The 15937-nt window shown below is 43.0% G+C and overlaps 1 protein-coding gene across 3 annotated transcripts in view; it reads right to left on the reverse strand.

The window, feature by feature from the left end:
* The window catches only part of CBFA2T2 (CBFA2/RUNX1 partner transcriptional co-repressor 2), a 122308-nt gene extending 107505 nt beyond the window's left edge, over positions 1 to 14803 (reverse strand). For all 3 annotated transcript variants that reach the window (XM_089514094.1, XM_089514096.1, XM_089514093.1), the window contains exon 1: positions 14727 to 14803. In XM_089514094.1, coding sequence (XP_089370220.1) covers positions 14727 to 14754 — 28 coding nt within the window. In that variant the 5' untranslated portion in view covers positions 14755 to 14803. The remainder of the gene's footprint in view (positions 1 to 14726) is intronic.
* Positions 14804 to 15937: the final 1134 nt, after the last annotated feature.

Genomic DNA, 15937 nt, shown 5'->3' on the forward strand with positions numbered 1-15937 from the left:
TATATACCGCCCAATCGCTGGGAATCCGTGTGGTTTACAACAGAGGGGATAACAGACGGTTCCCTGTCCTCAGGCTTACAATCTAAAAAGACACGACACAAAAGGAGAAGGGAATGGTGGGGGGAGGGGCTCAGGTCCAGCATTCCTCTCTCCCTCTGAGGCCTGGACCAAAGCAGATGGACTGGAGGGAGGGCTCTTCTTCTCCAGGCTAGCCCTGGTGGAGCTGGTCCTGCCTGGCCAACTCCCTCATAGACTGGAAGATGACAGTTATGCAGGGAGGAATCTCTTCTTCCAGGCTAGCCCTGGTGGAGCTGGGCCTGCCTGGTCAACTCCCTTCCAGGCCGGAAGATGATAGTCATATTCTCCAGTGCTTTTTTTTTCTCCTTCTTCACCTAATACTGAAGTTACGTTTAACAAATATAGTTCTGGGTTCATATCGAACTCTATATTTAACATCTTTTTCATTTCTAAATGGATCATTGTCCAAAACATCTCTGTAATTGGGCAATTCCACCACATATGCTAATATGATCCTCTTTCTTTTTGACATCTCCAGCAATTGTTATTATTTTGTTTATATATTCTGTCTATTTTAGAAGGAGTGATGTACCATCTATCTACCACTTTAAAATAGTTTTCTTTTAATATTTGGGCAACTGTAAATTTCCTTGTTTTTATTCTTGCTTTTCTCCATTTTTCTAAATCTATATTATGTCCCAGTTCTTGTGCCCATTTTACCATACATTCTTTTATTTCTTCTTCTAAATTTCTTTTCAATAATATGCTATATAAGTTACTATTTTTTTTCTTTCCAGTTTTAACATTATTTTGTCTAAGTCATTTTCTTCTTTTTCAAAACCTATTAGGTTATCATCCTCCTTAAATCTCTGTTTAAGTTGCGAATAGGTCAACCATTGCATTTTCCCCTGTCTGTTTAGCTAACTCTTCTATTGATCTTAATTTGAGTTTACCCTTGTTATCATGGGTTAATACGTCTTTATATGTAAGCCACTTATAATCCTTTTCCCCTTGATTTAAGAAGGCCTCTTGTGAGGAAGCCCAAAGGGGAATGCCTGAGTAGAACTTTTGTTTTACTTTTAACCAATTGTTAAATAATGATTTCCTTAATATTGCCTCTATCTTTTTTGTAACTGTTGTACCAGGTATAGGAATGCCAATCATACTGTAAATTATAATGTTCTAATAATATGTTTTTTGTATTTTTTTTTGGTTTAAACCACTCTTGGGTCCACAGAATACAAGCTGCACTATAGTATAGTTCAAAGTCAGGAGCTGCCATTCCCCCTCTTTTTATAGAATCTTTTAGAATTGACCATTTAATTCTTACTCTCTTCCCATCCCAGGAAAATTTTTAAAATTCTGTTTCCCAAAGTAAAAATATTTCTGATTATGAATTATCGGAAGTTTGAGAAACAAAAACATCAATTTCGGTAGGATACACATTTTAATTGTCGCTACTCTACCTGATAGGGATAACTTTAAAGATCTGGCGTTTTGTTTGAAAGCCAGATACCCAAATATTTAATTACATCTTTAATTTTACAACCCAATTTTTCTTCTATTTTTTCACCTTCATTTTTGTTAATATTTTTTGTCAACAGCCATGTTTTATCTTTATTTAAAACCAGCCAAATTCCCAAAATTTTCCAGTTCTTGAAAAAGAAACTTAATACTTTTTAGGGGATTTTCCAAGATAATAACCAGGTCATCTGCGAAAGCTTTCAGCTTAATCTCTTGACCCTTAACTCTTGTACCTCTAATTGCTGAGTTTTCTCTTATGGAGTTCAATTGAAGACTCAAGGATCTTACAAGCAGACAGACAGGTGACATTAAACTGAATGTCTTGGACCTCTGGATAGATATTAACACAATAAAAACATGACTCACTTTTTTATCTACCTTTCTGATTCACTGTTCCATTAGAAGCCTAAGCAAGTCATTCCCCATCTGTTATTGTTTTATAGTGCTTGAAAACCATTTTGTGCAAGAACAAATAATATAAACCCTGCATGAGAGGAATGATGGCACCTTACTAAAGACATTATGGTGCACAAGGAATTGTTGGGTAGTATATGAGTTTACACAGAGAAAGAGAGCCAGTGTGATGTAGTAGTGTGAGAACTGGTCAACGACTCTGGAGACCAGGACTAGAAACCCATTCAGCCTTGAAAACCCACTGGGTGATCTGGGGCAAGTAGCATTCTCACAGCCTCAGTGGAAGGCAAAGGCAAACTCCCTCTGAAGAAATCTTGCCAAGAAACCTCGTGATAGAGTGAGTCTCCTCAGGGTCACCATAAGTTTGAAATGACTTGAAGACACACAACAACAATGTCAATTTAAAGAAAGAGTGGGTTATTTAAAGACTATGACTCAAACAGAGTATGCTACACAGGTGAAGCATGATAACCAAATAAGCCCTCCCGTCCTATGACCTTAGCATGCAGCCAGACTGGTATGGAAGGAGGCAGTCCTTTAAATACTTGGATCTCAAGCCATTTGTGACTTCAAGAGAAGTACAGTCCATCCTCGCCTTATGCGGGGGATCCGTTCCGGATCCCGCCGCGTAAGGCGAATTCCGCCTATGCTTGAGCCCCATTGGAAACAATGGGGCTCGTGCACGGCGGGGCGGGAGCGCGGGGCGCAACGGGTGCGCGTGCCCATTCAATTGAATGGGACGTGCTGCCCCTTCCACCCCGCGTGCGCCCCATGGCTTGAGCGCGTATGCTCAAGGCCGCGTATGGCGCGCCCACGTATGGCACGGGCGCGCTGTAGCAGCACTCTGAACTGGGCCCAGAGGATAATCAGCAATCAGTGAAGTTCTTTTCAGATAAAGCATGATCTGAGTGAAGAGTGTCAATCATAATTTTGGCCATTAAATTCTGCACTAACTAAAACTTCCAAATTGTTTTCATAGGCAACTCTACTCCTTCTCTCAAAGTCCTAAAATCTATCCTTATCCAGTGAAGCTGAAAAGTAAAACTATGAAATTCACTATTACAAGATAGGATGGTGCCTACAGTGCTACCTCGGGTTACGAAATTAATTCGTTCCGCGGCGCCGTTCGTAACCCGATACATTTCGCAACCCGAAAAGGCTTTCCGTTAGCGCTGGAAAGCCGCTAGCCGCGCTTCGCATTTAAATTTCGCGCCGAAATGAATTTCGTAACCCGAAAAATCTTTCGTTACCCGGAACAGTTTTTTCCAATCTAACTTTTTCGTACCCCGGAAATTTCGTAACGCGATCAATTCGTATCCCGGGGTACCACTGTACTAATGTGGTCAGCTTTAAAATAAAGGCCCGTTCTAGACGGGCCTTTGCACCGCCCCATCACGTGCTAGGGGTTGGCCGAGGACCTAGCGTCCATACCGGCCTCACCCCTAGCACGTGATGGGGCGTAAAAATGGTGGCGGCCTATACACATGGGCGCCGCCATTTTGACGGGACGGACGCTTAGCGTCCGCACGTCCCCCTGCGCTTGTGAGATCGTGAGTGCACCATTTGCGCACTCGTGCATCACAAGCGCGATGCAAAATGAAGCCGCCTTTTGCAGCTTCTTTTTTCGCTGGCAGGAAGCCTCCCCGTTTGGAGACTGAGGCTTCCCAGTGGCGGAAATGGAGGCAGCAGCAGACTGCCCTTTTTGGGCAGTCTGTAAACTGCCAAAATTACATATTTTCATGAAATTTTATGAAAGAAAATTCCAAAAGGCAAATAATTATCATGGCTATATATAATATATACTACAGGACCAGTATGGTGTGGAGTTTTATACACTGGACTAAGACTCTGGGAGACCAGGGTTCAAATCCCCTCTTGAACATAAAAAACACTGGGTGATCTTGGGCAAGTTACACTTTCTCAGCCTCAGGAGACTGCCATGGCAAATCCCCTCTGAAAAAAGTTGCCAAGAAAACCCCATGATAAGTTTGTGCTAGGGTTACCTACCATAAGTCAAAAATGACTTGGAGGGACACAAAAACAACAACAATAACATCAACAACAAAATATGTAATACCTCCAGTAACAGAAAACCATATGCTTCTCCGTAGCAGTAACTGGGTAACAAGAATGTGAAAAAGTGGCTACTACCTTCACGGTCTACTTTTGGACTTCTTAAAACGTGTTCAAGCTGTGGATGATTAAATCCGTGGATAAGGAATCTGTGGATATGGAGGGGCAACTGTAGCTCTATTTATAATGATCTTTTGTTGCAACAACACCTTTACACAACACTGTATGCAATGCATGTTCTGTAATCCCAACAGGCTTTTTTCTTTATCATCACAAACAGGTTAGAAATTCTGTGGCTGGGACAAGAAGCTGGGAATCTATATCTAAAGCAGAGAACCAGTGGAAGGAAGAGCTGCTTCAACCTTCCCTCATCTGCTGCTCGTGAAAAGGTTATTCATGGATAAATGTCATGAGGCAGAGCACATTTATGTCATCGCTAGCATGCTCACCAAAACAGACTCCTCGCAGCGGAATCTATGAAAATCCTGCAGGTATTTGTCCTATGACTCAGTTCATCACTCTGAGAGTCTTCAATCCTTCAACCCCAAAGTTCAAGCAGTTGCCAGAGAGATTCACAATTTCATGGGATGTGTGGCAGTATTTCCAGAGAGCACCCATAGAGGAAATAATTCAACATGGGAAGCCATTTCTTGAAGGCTCCCTCAGGCAACCATAAGATGCACTTCAGCAATCAGAATAAACCCCCAATCAGCAACTGAAAGCAAGCCCATCACAAGAGGGGGGGGGGCTGCCAGGGACTTGCTTGGATGCCTCTCTTCTGTTTATGAAGCTGTTTTTTGTAACTTGTGGTCAGTGAACATATCAAAATGAAGGTAGCAATGCTAATCCATATAATCAAAATAAAATTCAAAATTCAAAAGGAGGCAATGCCTTTATTAGGATCAACCACAATTCCACAAGAATATACAGACTTTTTGAGTTCTCCAGAACTCTTCAACAGCCTAGGTAGGCATTTTGTTTTACTTTATAGATGAGTGCAGAGGAAACACAGAACTCCAAAAATCTGGTTCAGTGTTTAAGCCATGAGGTGTGCAGTAAAACTAAGACAGATCCAAGATAGATAAAGCAAGAATAACAAATCATAGGAACGTATGCAAGTATCACAGGACACTAGCAATGCCTGCTGGACAGGATACAAAATGGTTGTCCTCCTCCCCAGTCTCTGAAAAAACAGGACTGTTTGTAGCTCAGAGATCGTCCTCTGGCCTAAGCAAGATTTGCCTAAAATTCCTGAAGCAGAACACAAAGAAACTGGAGTCTTTATGTAAGCAGAATTGGAGGTTATATTTTAGGTGAAAATGCATCACTAAATTAAGTCGTTTCCTTTTCATTCAGTGATAAGCAACAACAACAAATCTGCAGTGTAAAAATACCAAGAACTTTTCCATGGCCGTAGGAATCTCACAGAATTAGAACAAATCTTGCCAAGAAAACCCAATGAAAGGTTCGCCCTGGAGTCACCATAAGTCGGAAACCTGAAGGCATACAACAACAACAAAGTCCAAATATATTCCCTACTACAAATATAAACACTGTGAACAATTTAGAATTTGAATTCATTCAGTAGTGGCTTGAGTTCTACAACATATTTCCTTCTCCATCATGCAATTTTGACAAGTGATTCCAAAATGGCACCATTTTCACATCTTTGACAGGTAGTTTTAAAACAGCATCTTTTCACTACTGCTGAATTCTACACCAACACCACATACCAAAATAGCATCTTGTAACCATAGCTAGGTTCAACTGCTAGACAAGTTACTTTGAAATTTCTACAATGAGTCCAGATCCTTTGGAAAGCCATTTAACATCTGCAGGACGTGTTACACTTGGAATCAAAGAGGAATCTATTGCTACTTGAAGACACCTTTCCCTTTCTTGAAACATGGAATAAGAAATCTTAAGATTTGGAGGGGACCACAAGGACCATTTTAAGCAGGAACCCCTAAGCACTAACTACAGAAAAACCAGGCAATTTAGGGATGGTTGGTGGAATCCAAGAAGGATGGACTTTATTGAGGGGCTGGGGGCACCTGCATGAAGTACACAAGCCTGTTCTGGACAAAGGAAATGTTCAGTTGCCCTTCAATGCAGATGCAAGAATTGACAGACAATGGGTGATTTCTCATGCTATCCATTCATTAGGAACCTTTTAACACTGCACAGTTGTGATACTATGGTGGGATACAAACCGCCGCTTTGCGGCGTTCCCCCGCCGGCGCCATTTGCTCCGTGCGGGAGCTGCAGCAGCCAAACCGCGCGGCTCCCGCGCAGAGCAAAAAAGAAGCTCCATTTCGGAGCTTTTTTCGCGGCGCACTGATGACGTCACGAGGCGCCGCTGGCGCATTCACGACGTCATAGGCGCCGCAACACATCTGGACGCTATGCGTCCAGTACGTAAAGATGGCGGCGCCCATGTGGAAGGGGTGCCGCCATCTTGTACGTATTGTATACGTACTAGGGTTAGGGGGGTGCGGAAGCACCGCCCCTTCCTAACCCTAGTACGTATACAATACGTACTATATGGCGGTGTGTATCCCGCCAAAGATTTCACTTTTAACTGCCATGGCTACCTCCTATTAAATCCTAAGATCTGCAATTTAGTGAAACACTAGAGATCTCTGGCTTATAATTCTAAATACCCCTCCCTAAACTGAAAATCCCAGGACTCCATGGAACAAAACCACAGCAGTTAAAGTGGAATCATAGTGCTATAATTGTGTGGTGTGGTGGCCCCCAGGCTTCCGCATCATAGCAGCTGTCTGTCTGTCTGTCTGTCTGTCTGTCTGTCTCTCTCTCTCTCTCTCTCTCACACACACACACACACACACACACAACTTTGTTTCCATGTTTCCTTACTATGACTTTGATGCCATCCCCTCTTCCATCTCCTTCACAAGTTGAAGGCCTTCATCCCCTTTCTGAAAGAAATGCCCTTGATACATTCTGCTACACACTGCCTCTCCATGCCACAGTGGGAGTCTCTTTCCCTTGTTCTTCTGATAGTGAACACTGATCTTTTAAAAGTACAGCAGGACAACCAGAAAATGGAATACTCCTGCTAAAGTCTTCCAAACTATTTTTAAGGTTGGGAGGCACTTAAGACTGACAGGCAGGCCATAATAAATTTAGCCTACTTGCAGGTACATTTTTACCTCTGCTTATATTAAAGAGCCAAAGAAATTGTAAAATCTGCCATATTCTATTCAATACTGTTAAAATGACTTGTCATAACAGTTGTCATAGTGCCTGAGGGCATAGTCAGAAGAAATGCAAATTACTTCTTCCTCACCATTATCATTCAGTCAGTCCTGATTGTGAACATTTTTATAGATACAATGTCAGCTTCTTCCAGCTGTATCCAATAGGGCTTACTGCCAAGTAACAGTACTGCATAAGACTGATTAGCTTTCAAACAGAAGAGTCCAGAAGCTGCGTCAAAGCTGTGCTCCAGACCTTAGGATTGGAGTGTGGCTTTGCTGCAGTTTCTGGCCTCTTAGGACATGTGCATCATTTAATCAGCATACCTCCATAGTGACCCCAAGGAGCTTTATTTTGGCCTGTCTATTCGGGCCCTTAGTATGTTTCAGCAAAAAATGAAAAGCGGGGAGATGAAGGAATCCAGCTGCACACCTGAGATCAACAGGTTTGTTTTAGCATGACCTTTCACTGATAACAGTCCACTTCTTCAGTAGATTAAGGCACATAAATTAATGCACATGGATATGGGAGTCCAAAAAATAACTCTGTTAAGTTTTAATAATGGCTTTATGAAATCTGATTTGCAGGAACAAAAAATATTTTTAATTTTAATTTTTTTTAATTTATTTCCCAGACTCAGACAAAACATTCTAACAAAATTGATAAAACAGTATGTGATATAAACAATTAGAAAACTGAACAATCAAACCAATTAAGATAATGCTTTTGAAAACTATGAAACATATATAACAAATAACACCAGGAGTACTGGTGGTGCAGTGGTTAAATACCTTTACTACAGCCAGTCACTCACAAACCATAAGGTTGCGAGTTCAATCCCAGCCCAGGGGCTCAAGCTCGATTCAGGTCTGCATCCTTTTGAGGTTGCTAAAATGAGTACCGAGATTGCTGGGGGCGATTAGCTTATACACATTGTAAACCACTTAGGGAGTGCTTAAGTGCACTGATAAGCGGTATAGAAATGTACTTACTATTGCTATTTTTAAAAAACCGCACACCCATTGAACACCTTTCTTCTTCAGCCAGTTAAAATGGGTTTCCATGGCTGAGTCTCAATTCAAACCCTGGTTTCTAGTGTCAAGCTATCAAGCTTCCCTTCACTCCAAACTAGTCAGCTTTTTAAAGGTTCCCAGTCACATAGTCCAACCCTCAAACCACTACACCATGATGGCACTCTAACTTGAAGTTAGGCAAGCTCATTACTTTGTCTCCAGCAAAGAACAACCACTCTAAAGGCCATCAACAAATTTGAAAAGAAATGTGCAGATGATATGAGTATCTCTTGCTTTATCCTCCTCCAGCTTTTTCATTCCATTTTTGAACTCTCTTAAACACATGTTCATCCTCTGTAGAAAACCCTGTTTTTTACTGGATCAGAGTACTAGACACATGGGAAACAACACTACAGTCAAACAAGTTACAACAGAAATGTGAAGGCTTTAGTGGATGTTGGGAAGAAATAAGAAACATATTGAGAAACAGATGTGGCTTCACTGAACTTGCAGAACTTTTAGGAATGTGCCTAAGAACTTCCAGAAGGAAAGCTGGGTTAGCCTACTGTAGCAGAAACAAAGTATTCAGTGGCACCTTAAAGAGAAACAGATTTATTGTAGCATAAATGTTCAAGTAAAAGATCCCAGTTAATCAGATGCAAGAAGTAGTATGCTAAATTCTAGTCCACCAATTTCATACCAAGGGATAAAGGATCAAAGAAAGACCAAAAGAAGCATAACTTGTACCCCATTTTATGGGCAAACAAACCGGCACAACTAAATAGCCACTTCAACCTTGCAAGAAGATCCTAGATACAACCAATTATGGGGAATAACACAGCCCTCACAATCCAAATTCTAGTAACCCCTACCTCACAAAATTCACTGGATGACCTTGTGCCAGTTTGTTTTGTTTTTTTGCTTTGATCCTCTCCAGTCTCACAGGGTGTTTTGTGAAGGGCAGCCATATCTGGCACACTGAGATATTTGGAAGGATGGCAAGATATAAATAACCTCCTTCCCATAAAAACCAATATTTCCCATGATCTGAGAAGCACAATGTCCATGCCCCTATGTTTGAGAAAGAAAGCAAAGTACTGTAATGCAACAGTAGCAAAGAAATTGGAATATGTAACACCTACAACAGTCTGTCTGTATAGTTACCTATGAGAACCAGCTTGGGAGGATGTGCATGTTAAGCCTAGTGAAGACTAAAAAGTGACATGACAGCCATCTTTAAATATATGAAGGGATGCCATGCAGAAGGTGGAATTCGCTTGCTTTCTGCTGCTCCAGAATATGAATTCAAATTACAAGAAAAGAGATTCTGCCTAAAACTAATTTACTGTATGAGCTGCTGGACAGTGGAAGAGCTGCCTCTGGTGGATACTCATTTGAAGATCTTTAAACAGAGGTGGAGATACTTCCTTCAGGAGTGCTGTAGATGTGCTTTTCTGCACGGCAGATTGAACCAAATGGCCCTTGTGGTCTTTTCCAGCTCTAAGATTCTATGATTCTACAGCAGCAAGAATGAAAGAATATTTATTTATGCGCAGCTAAAACTAGTGCGCCAGCTGCGCCCATTTCTTGAGATGTCAGATCTGACTATGGTGACACATGCTTTCATTACATCCCATTTGGGCTACTCTGTGTTGGTCGTGCCTTTTAGCTTTTGTATATTTTTATGTGGTTTTATACGATTTATAGATTATTTTAAATGTTTTGTTTTTATTGTAATGTTTCTTGAAATGCTTTTTACCTGTGAGCTACCTTGGCTTCTTCTTGGGAGAAAGGTGACATACAAATGAAATAAATAAATTAATTAAATTAATTAAATGTAAACAAATCATGAAAAATGTTTTATTTTAAAGTGTTTCATGCACAACACTGTATTGTTTAAACTGCAGCTGTTTTAATGTCATAAGGTTTCAGTTTCATTTTGTATTCTATGATTGTGGGATGCATTCTGCCATCATGGTTTTGATGCAACTTGCTTGGGGGTGAAGGCTGCACCCAAAGGCAGCATATAAATCTTTGAAATAAGTCAAACAAATAAAATTAAATGACATAAATACTGAATAACATGCATATCCCTTTCAACCTCAAGAGTAATATTATGAAGTGCCTATTCTCCACAACTGTTTATTTACTAACCATTTTGGGCTGCTGTTTAGTGCAAAATAAAAACATGTTACATAGAGAATTAGTCACTGTGAAAATACACATAATACTAAGACCAGAGTCTTCGCATAAACCATACAGTAGGTGAGGCCTACTGTTTAAATTCAACATGATCAGGCTCTTGTGCGCTCCCCATCTGGTTTAACATTTAGATTTTTTATGATTACTTTGACCTCCTTTCTCAGGGCATGTTACTGCTGCAGACAGCACAGCAACAAATGCAGTTTCCAACCCCCACAGCATGAATAATTTTTTTATATACGAAGATTCCATCTGGAGAGATGTGCTAATCCTACTCAACTGTACTAAACCAAAAACAACGGTTAACAATTTTGCTTCTGCTCAGTCTTAACACAAATAAATGCTGTGGCAGCATAGTATACAGCGCGCCCGCGCCATACGCGGGCGTGCCTTACGCGGCCTTGAGCATACACTCTCAAGCCGCGGGGCGCGCACGGGGCGGCCCGTCCCATTCAATTGAATGGGTGCGCACGCCCGTTGCGCCCCACGCGCGTCCACGCCGCCGCACACGAGCCCCATTGTTTCCAATGGGGCTCGAGCATAGCCGGAATTCGCCTTACGCGGAGGGATCCGGAACGGATCCCCCGCGCAAGGTGAGGACGGACTGTAATAATTAACCAGCAATGAGTAAGAGCATGTGGAGGAAGATGTACTTCAAGGAGGAGAAGAGACTGTTCCGGTTAGTCCAAGAAAATTGACTTTCTAAAACTGTAATTCTATGGCCACTTCCTAGGATAAGGATAGAGAACTGCAGAAGTTGCCAGAATATAGCTCCCATCCTCCCTCACAATTGGCTATGCTGAATGAGGGGCCACACATTCTAAGCCACAATTAACTTTATAGTTTACTTGCAAATTATATAGTTAGGATCAGTCTATTCCATGCATCTGTGGAAGCAGACCAAGGACTGAAACAGATGGCCATGAAGTGCCAGCTCGAAGCTGCCCCTGTCCAAGATGCCATGGGACCATGGCAAGCACATACTACAGTCCCAAGGGTGTCCTACACCGCCACCCCAAATAGGAGCGGAAAAGGTTTGGGCCGCCTGGAAGCAGCTTCTGCCCAGCTTCTTGGGAGCGTGTGCCGTCTAATGGCCATGCCTTCAAGCCATGTTGGAAGCCAGCTTTTTCAGCCCATCTGTTCAGGCCTCAAGTCTATGAAAGCTTATGCTACATTTTGCACATTTAGCCTCAAAGGCGCTACAAGATGCTTTTGATTACTTAGGATATATATTACACAGCTGGCTCATCTTCATCTACAACAGAGATTCAGTACAAATGATCTCAATGCTCAACTTCCTCTAGTGAGAGGGCCACTCCTGAGGTAAATCTGTCCCAAAGAGAATTCAAGGGTGCAATCATAGTAAAATGCACATTTATAAAAATATAACGTAGCTGATCATCCCAATAAATCAGGTTTCTGTGAATTGTCAGTGGAGCCATTCAGATTCTTGACATTCCTTAAGTGATGAGTTTACAGAACACCTTTATTTTATGGCAAAAATCCGAACAGGCAGCCTTCTAGACTCTTTCTAATGCCCTAGGTCTAACTCCCCTTGGACACAGATGTTAGCAGAAAATCAAAAGATGCCCAACCAAACTAATACAGAGAATGTAAACTGATGGTCTCCTGCAGAAAGCATTATTTCTAGAAGAAATGAGTCTTAAGCCAAAGGAATACTGATAAGAGGAGCAAGGAACAGAAAAGAGGCCCTGGGCTGAGAGCAAAAAGGAAAGGATTGCAAAAGGGACATGAGGTAGAAACAAACAGACTTTGCAGAAGCTACCAGGACAACTTAAAAAAACGAAGGAGGGAGAATTGCAAATCTAAAACAAACTGGGACCTAAAAGGGAATATAGGAAGTATAAGCTGGACATAATTGCTGGGCCCCTTTCTGGGAGAAATACAGCACAGAAATGAAATAAAGAAGAATAAAGAGAATAAAGAAAGCCGATAGAAAGAAACCCAACTCATTTGAGATGTTAGAATTCAAAGCCATAGCAGTGTTAGTCTGGAAAACCAGTGTGCAAAGGCATCTTGTAAGCAACCTTGAGACTAACTGAAAGAAAGAAGCTGACAGCATGAGCTTTCATGGAAGTAGGGTCAGATCTCTGAAATCTCATGCTACCAACTTCTTTCTTTCAGTTAGTCTCACAGGTGTTACAAGATCCCTTTGCATACTCATCTTTAATGTGGTGCTGGGGAAGAGTGCCAAGAATATCATGAACAGCCAAGAAAACAAAGAAGTGGATTCTAGAAAAGACCATGCTTGAGCTCTCCTTGGAAGCCAGGATGACTAAATTGATCATACTTTGGCCACATCACGAGAAAGCATGAATCAATGATACTAGGAAGAGTAGAAAGAGAGTAGAATGACAGTAGAGAGAGGAAGACCACATGCCAGGTGGTCAGATTGAATCAGAGAACCCACAGACTTGGGCCTCCAGAACCTGAGCAGAAGATTTGAGTGTCTGGAGATCAGGGCTTGATTCTCAGCTCAGCCATGAAACTCACTAGATGACCTTGGGAAGGCACATAACAATAACAACAACAACAACACTTCCCATGGGGGGGGGGGGTTGATGGTAATTCTGACCAGAGCCAGTGTGGCATAGTGGTTTGAGTGTTGGACTATGACTGTCAAGACCAGGGTTCAGGGCTTGAATCCCCACTCAGCCATTGAAACCCACTGGGTGGCTTTGGGCAAGTCACACCCTCTCAGCCTCAGAGAATGGCAATGGCAACCCCCCCTCTGAAGAAACATTGCCAAGAAAACTGTCATTCCCTTCTCCTTTTATGTTATGTCTTTTTAAGATTGTAAGCCTGGGGGGCACAGAATTTTCCAGTTCACAATTTGTAATCCACTCTGGGAGCCTTGAGGCAGAAGAGCAAGGTATAAATACTCTAGACAGCTTTGCCCTAGGGTCACCATCAGCTGGAAACAATTTGAAGGCATGCAACACACACACACCCAAACATAATCTCGCAAAACTAGTAAGACAACAGTTTTACAAAGACATAGCCTTGGTGTGTGGAATCGGTATGTAGAGACTGACTGGAAGAAAGAAGCTGGCAGCATGAGCTTTCCCAGACTTAAGTCTACTTCCTCAGATGCAGATTCCTCAGAAGTAGACTTCAGTCTAGCAAAGCTCATGCTGCCACCTTCTTTCTTCCAGTCAGTCTCAGAGGTGCTGCAAGATCTCTCTACCTACCAACAATTTGCAAGCCGCTCTGGAAGCATTTCTAAAGAGTGGGGTATAAATACAATAGATAACAACAACAACAACAACAACATTCTGACCAAGAGAGGAGGGCTGTCAGGAGGGAAAGAGAAGCCAGCCCAAGGCAGGGGACCAGATGCCCTCCCTCGATGCAAAGGAGGGCAAGGAGCGGCAAAAATGGAGGACATTAAAGAAACAGGTAAGACGTTACAACACATTAAAGGCTATAATGTTGACATATTGTCTCTCTATACATTCGTATGAATATAAATCCATGCTTCTTCGTCCTGCTCAATATGGAGGGCATTTGGGAATTCTTCCTGGGCAGATGGCTGGAATGGAGGGCACGTCCTGGAAAAGGAGGACGGGTCTGGTTCCCCTGCGCTAACTGCTGAGGAGGACAAGGCACCCCCCAAATGAGGAAACCTTAAGAAAGAATGTAGGACACGACCAAGTGCAAAGCTAGAACCACTCTCAGAAATAGAAATGCAAATTAGAAATGGAGGACAGTTGGGAATTCCTCCTGGGCAGATGACAGCTGGGATGGAGGACACGTCCTGGAAAAGGAGGACGCCTTCTGGCCGGAGAGGAGGACAAAGCACCCCGGTATGGAGGGCCCTGAAGAAAAATGTAGGACACGACTGCATAAAAAAGAGCTTAAAACCATTAACAGAAATATAAATACATAGAAATGTAAATTAGAAATGGAGGACGGTTGGGAATTCCGCCTGGGATGGAGGACACGTCCTGGAAAAGGAGGACGTGCCTGGTCACAAGTTGCCCCAATATGGAGGACCCTAAAGAAAAATGTAGGACACGACTACATAAAAAAAGCCGACACTAAATTCGCAATGGAGGACACCTGGGGATTCCTCCCGGACAGAAGGAGGCTGAAATGGAGGACAGGTCCCCCCAAAAAGCTATATGCACTCAGAGCAAGGTAGCAGATTCGAAATGGAGGATATTTGGGGAAGCTACGATCACCCACAGAAACACAAGGCAAAACAGGGGAGGAGGAGGAGGGGAAGCAGCGCCTTACACTGAGGGGCTCCCGGAATGCCGACCATCGCTCCGACCTCGAAGCCTCCTTCTCCTCAGAGCCCACCGCCACCGAGGCCTGCCTTGCGCTAGGCCCGCATTTAGGCCCCGCCCACTCTGCCTCCCAGGCCCCGCCCCCGACGGTGACGTTATACTGCCCCGCCCCGCCGTCCTAGGCTCAGCCCTATGGCAAGGGGAGGCCGCGCATGCGCAAAGGCTATCATGTTTCTTCACTGGCTGCTGGAAAGGTGTCCTCCTCAGCGGCTCCCCAAAGCTATAGGCATCATAGCATCCTAGAGTTGGAAGAGACCGCAAGGGCCACTCATTCCCACCCCATTCTGCCATGCAGGAACTCTCAGTCAAAGCACTCCTGACAGATGGCCATCCAGCCTCCGTTTGAAGACCTCCAAGGAAGGAGACTCCACTACACTCCGAGGAAGGAGTGTGTTCCACTGTCGAACAGCCCTTACTCTCAGGAACTTCCTCCTCATGCTGAGGAGGAATCTCTTTTCCTGCAGCTTGCATCCATTGTTCCGTGTTCTAGTCTCTGGAGCAGCAGAAAACAAGTTAGCTCCTTCCTCAATATGACATCTCTTCAAGTATTTAAACAGGGCTATCATATCACCTCTTAACCTTCTCAAGGCTAAACATCCCCAGCTCCCAGAGTCATTCCTCATAGGACAAGGTTTCCAGACCTTTCACCATTTTGGTCACCCTCCTCTGGACACGCTCCAGTTTCTCAATGTCCTTTTTGAATTGTGGTGCCCAGAACTGGACACAATATTCCAGGTGTGGCCTGACCAGAACAGATTGGCACTATTACTTTTCTTGATCTAGACACCATACTTTTATTGATGCAGCCTAAAATTGCATTGGCCTTTTTAGCTGCAGCATCACACTGTTGACTCATTTTCAATCTGTGGTCTACTTGGACTCCCAGATCCCTTTCACATGTAGTTTCATTCAGCCAGGGGTCCCCCATCCTATATCTGTGCATTTCATTTTTCCGCCCTAAATGCAGTACCTTACCTTTCTCCGTGTTGAATTTCATTTTGTTAGCCTTGGCCCAGTTTTCTAGTCTATTCAGGTCATTTTGAATGTTGATCCTGTCCTCTGGAGCATTAGCTATTCCTCCTAATTTGGTGTCATCTGCAAATTTGATAAATATGCCCCCAATTTTGTCCTCCAAGTCATTGATGAAGATGTTGAATA

Source organism: Sceloporus occidentalis, unplaced genomic scaffold (assembly GCF_023333645.1).
Source record: "Sceloporus occidentalis isolate IW3139 unplaced genomic scaffold, rSceOcc1.0.p SCAF_3, whole genome shotgun sequence".
In the NCBI taxonomy this organism is placed as follows: Eukaryota; Metazoa; Chordata; class Lepidosauria; order Squamata; family Phrynosomatidae; genus Sceloporus; species Sceloporus occidentalis.